Source organism: Lathyrus oleraceus, chromosome 5 (genome assembly GCF_024323335.1).
Source record: "Lathyrus oleraceus cultivar Zhongwan6 chromosome 5, CAAS_Psat_ZW6_1.0, whole genome shotgun sequence".
In the NCBI taxonomy this organism is placed as follows: domain Eukaryota; kingdom Viridiplantae; phylum Streptophyta; class Magnoliopsida; order Fabales; family Fabaceae; genus Lathyrus; species Lathyrus oleraceus.
The window spans coordinates 167,596,919-167,600,617 of record NC_066583.1 but is presented as its reverse complement, the minus strand read 5'-3'; the positions used below and the strand labels follow the sequence as shown (position 1 = coordinate 167,600,617).

General features: G+C 34.4%; 1 protein-coding gene across 1 annotated transcript; it reads left to right on the top strand.

The window, feature by feature from the left end:
* The first annotated feature begins 457 nt into the window (after window positions 1–457).
* LOC127080761 (expansin-A10) lies at window positions 458–1,974 on the top strand. The gene is made up of 3 exons (XM_051021064.1): window positions 458–720; window positions 833–1,145; window positions 1,356–1,974. The coding sequence occupies exons 1-3, from the start codon at window positions 576–578 to the stop codon at window positions 1,657–1,659; spliced, it is 762 nt and encodes a 253-aa protein (XP_050877021.1). The 5' UTR covers window positions 458–575; the 3' UTR covers window positions 1,660–1,974.
* Window positions 1,975–3,699: the final 1,725 nt, after the last annotated feature.

Sequence of the window (3,699 nt, the reverse complement as noted above, 5' to 3'; positions counted from 1 at the left end):
TAGTAGCCCACAAAAATAGTTATTGTGGTACCAGATTCTATGAAGAAACTCACAAATCTATCTTTTGTAATTTTTTCTTGACATCTACACCATTAAGTCTACTTTGTTTGGTGCACACCAAGTTGGACGTATATGCATAGAGGGCCGGTTAGATTACCCAAAATTAGTGTCCATTTATTTTATGTAAGCCGTAATTTCAGGGAACCTAATTAAGAAGAAATACACATTTTCATACGTAACAACCACTTGAGAAAATAAAATAAAAAATAAAAAAATGCAAACAGTTGAGAATTGCATGTGCCAAGTGGGACCGTAGATTAAGCAGTTGGTAGTGTAACCGAAACATTTCCATGTGCACATATGTATAACTTTTTGTTGTTTTCTCTCTCTCTTAAGACCCTAAGAAATTCTAACACAAGACCCCATATGGCCATATCTCACTTTACTCTCCCCAACCTATGCTTAACTTTCCTATATAAACCAAACCAAACCTTAGATAATGCATTAAGCACCACCAAATATTAAAAGCTACTTCTCCTATCTCAAAACCACTAACAAGTACTAGTGTACTCACAATGGCTTTTCTAGCAACCTCATTCATTTTTATTCCTTTCTTTCTTCTTAGCTTATGCCTTAAAGGCACTTTTGCTGATTATGGAGGTGGATGGGAAAGTGCCCATGCCACATTTTATGGTGGTGGAGATGCTTCAGGCACAATGGGTAAGTTTAACTATCTTCTATTTAGTGTGACTAAGTTCTTGTCGTTTCGATTCGTTTAAAATATTATTTTATTTTATATTGATTTTTTTTAATGAGATTTTGAAAATTACAGGAGGGGCTTGTGGTTATGGAAATTTGTATAGTCAAGGCTATGGAACCAACACTGCTGCACTAAGCACTGCTCTATTCAACAATGGATTGAGTTGTGGGTCTTGCTATGAGATGAGATGTGACAATGACCCTAAATGGTGTCTTCCGGGAAGCATATTGGTCACTGCCACAAACTTTTGTCCACCAAACTTTGCAGAGTCTAATTCCAATGGTGGATGGTGTAACCCTCCTCTTCAGCACTTTGATCTTGCTGAGCCTGCTTTCTTACAAATTGCTCAATACAAAGCTGGAATTGTTCCTATTTCCTTCAGAAGGTACATAGATAGACCCTAGAAAATAAGTCAACCCTGTTTCCTAGTAATTTTCACTGTAAAAAACTAAACCACTAACTTAAACAAGAATATCGAACACGCAGACTCTCTGACACTGACACCGAAACGTAGGCACCAGATAGAGTGTCACTGGTACATAGTTTTTTAGCTACTGGCATGTTCTAATATGACATTTTTATGGTCTTAAAACAGAGTCCCCTGTGTGAAGAAAGGAGGAATAAGGTTCACAATCAATGGACACTCATACTTCAACTTAGTTTTGGTAACAAACGTGGGTGGAGCTGGAGATGTTCATTCTGTATCCATCAAAGGATCAAAAACCGGGTGGCAAACTATGTCAAGAAACTGGGGACAAAATTGGCAAAGCAACAACTACCTCAACGGTCAAAGCCTTTCTTTCCAAGTTACTACAAGTGATGGCAGGGTTGTCACTAGCAACAACGTTGTGCCTAGTAATTGGCAATTTGGACAGACATTTACAGGGGCACAATACTAGAAACATAAGTTTCATTTTGAAGGTCACAAAAACTGTGTGTGTGTAATATATTGCATTGCATTGTTTCCTTTGTTTTAGATGGAAAGTGTGAGGGGAAAAAGAGGTAGATTAGGAGGAGTTAGTAATGCTGTGGTGGCATATATGGCACCCGCTAGCTAGGCCTAATATATAATATATAGTTGCTTTTTGTTTCATTAAGTTAAGTAATTGAAGGTGATGCTGATTTTAATTGCCTTGTATATTTCATCCCAACTATGGTATAAAACCAGTTTGGGAAATTTATCATATTAATTCCATGATGATTTTAGTTTCTAATCTCTTTCAAAGTTTTCGGTTGCTTGATTAAGTTTTTCTCAATTTACTTGTCATGTGTTTGTTAAGCGTGTGACAAAAAAAATTAAGGACTTTTTTATATAAATATTTTTTATTAAGGGATATTATAATAATAAGCCCTTATTATAATTTGTAAAAATTGATATTTTTCGTCTTATAGTACTGTTCTCATTAGCATCTCAAGATTGAATATACAATTTACGTTATCTTAACTATAATGATCCCTTAATTGTTTTCAAATACTAGATGTTGTCATACACATCACACTTTGATAAGGGCCAACAATAAGATATTGAGAAGAATAAAACGAGCCCAAATACATTATTACATTAATAAACTAACTAACTTTGACAACTTGTTAATAAAAAATATTAAGGGGTGTATTGAATTGAAATTTAATATTGTTAATGATTTTTTTGGTTAGGTTATGGGCGCTCTATTATCCTCTCGGTTGATAAATTCAATATTTTTAGATCCAAGATTTTTTAATTTTATTGATAGAATTAATCTGATTTCTCTCTCACTTTCTTCCTCTCTCGTATTCACTTTCTCAATAACATTCTTACTATCAATGTTAACTTGGAGATCATATATCCCTAATAACCTAGTTATCATTCACAATTGTTTTAGCTTCTTTTATTATACCTCCATAGGTATTCATGGATCGATTTGCTTCGGTTTCGAGAGAATTTAAAGCAGTTGTGGATCCAGACATTATATATTGGTGTGGTTAAACATAAAAGAAACTATGAACTAAATTATATTAAAATAATAAATATTTTTTAATGCAATACATTTACATTGAAAATCCTCTACCATCTATTTCTTAAAAATGAGCTAAAATAATATCATTGTTAATTGTTTCAAGAATATATCTTCCTATAAAAGTCACAAGGTAGTCATTTAACCACGGATCACTCATTTTGTTACATAGCTGACTGTATATAATCTTCATAGCTGAGAAAACATGTTCTACGTTTGCAGTAGCTATCTGTTAGACTAAAGCCAACTTTAGAAGCTTATAAATCATATCAAATGTGTTATTCTCATGCAATTGCAAATCTAAAACACTAAACAAATAATCACGCTTACAATTATGCAAATTAGAAACACTAGAAGTTGCAGCGTAACGCTTAGGTTTCTTCCCTTGCACATAGGGTGCATCCATATCAAGCACACCAATGTCATGCTTCTAGCAAATTTTCATAACTTTAGATATAAGTTCTTCCCATCCATCATTCTCCATTTCTAGTAATTCTTGTTTGGTAGGATTGACAAGCAAAAAAGCATTCAAAAGATCTTGATCACAATTTGTGTTGGAGGAGTTTTTTCACTATGGAGCATTGAACATTGTGAGACTTCTTCTTGTGGAGCAACACCTTTATGAGAGACACACCACATATTCACCTAAAACCTCAAGGTGATAAGTGGGTGGGTTCTCTCACTTATAAATGCTCAAGTCTCCACATTTTTAACCAATGTGGTACTATTATCCATATTACTCACACTTGATACATTCTTAACACTCCTCATCAAGTGTGAGTCCATAATGCTTCATCTCAAGTGAAAGCTCTTCTTACTTCCACAAGCTCTTGTACCGCACAGAATATTTCTTATTCACCACACTGGCGTTGTTGACATTCTTCAACGGAATGTTTCTTATTCACCACATTGGCGTCGTTGACTTTCGATACAAGTAAGTCGGTC

Bases quoted from the DNA above. Each gene is read 5' to 3' on its own strand.
- LOC127080761 (XM_051021064.1), top strand. From the start codon at position 576: ATGGCTTTTCTAGCAACCTCATTCATTTTTATTCCTTTCTTTCTTCTT. The intron at 721-832 runs GTAAGTTTAACT...TGAAAATTACAG, and splicing joins AGATGCTTCAGGCACAATGG to GAGGGGCTTGTGGTTATGGA. The intron at 1,146-1,355 runs GTACATAGATAG...GTCTTAAAACAG, and splicing joins GTTCCTATTTCCTTCAGAAG to AGTCCCCTGTGTGAAGAAAG.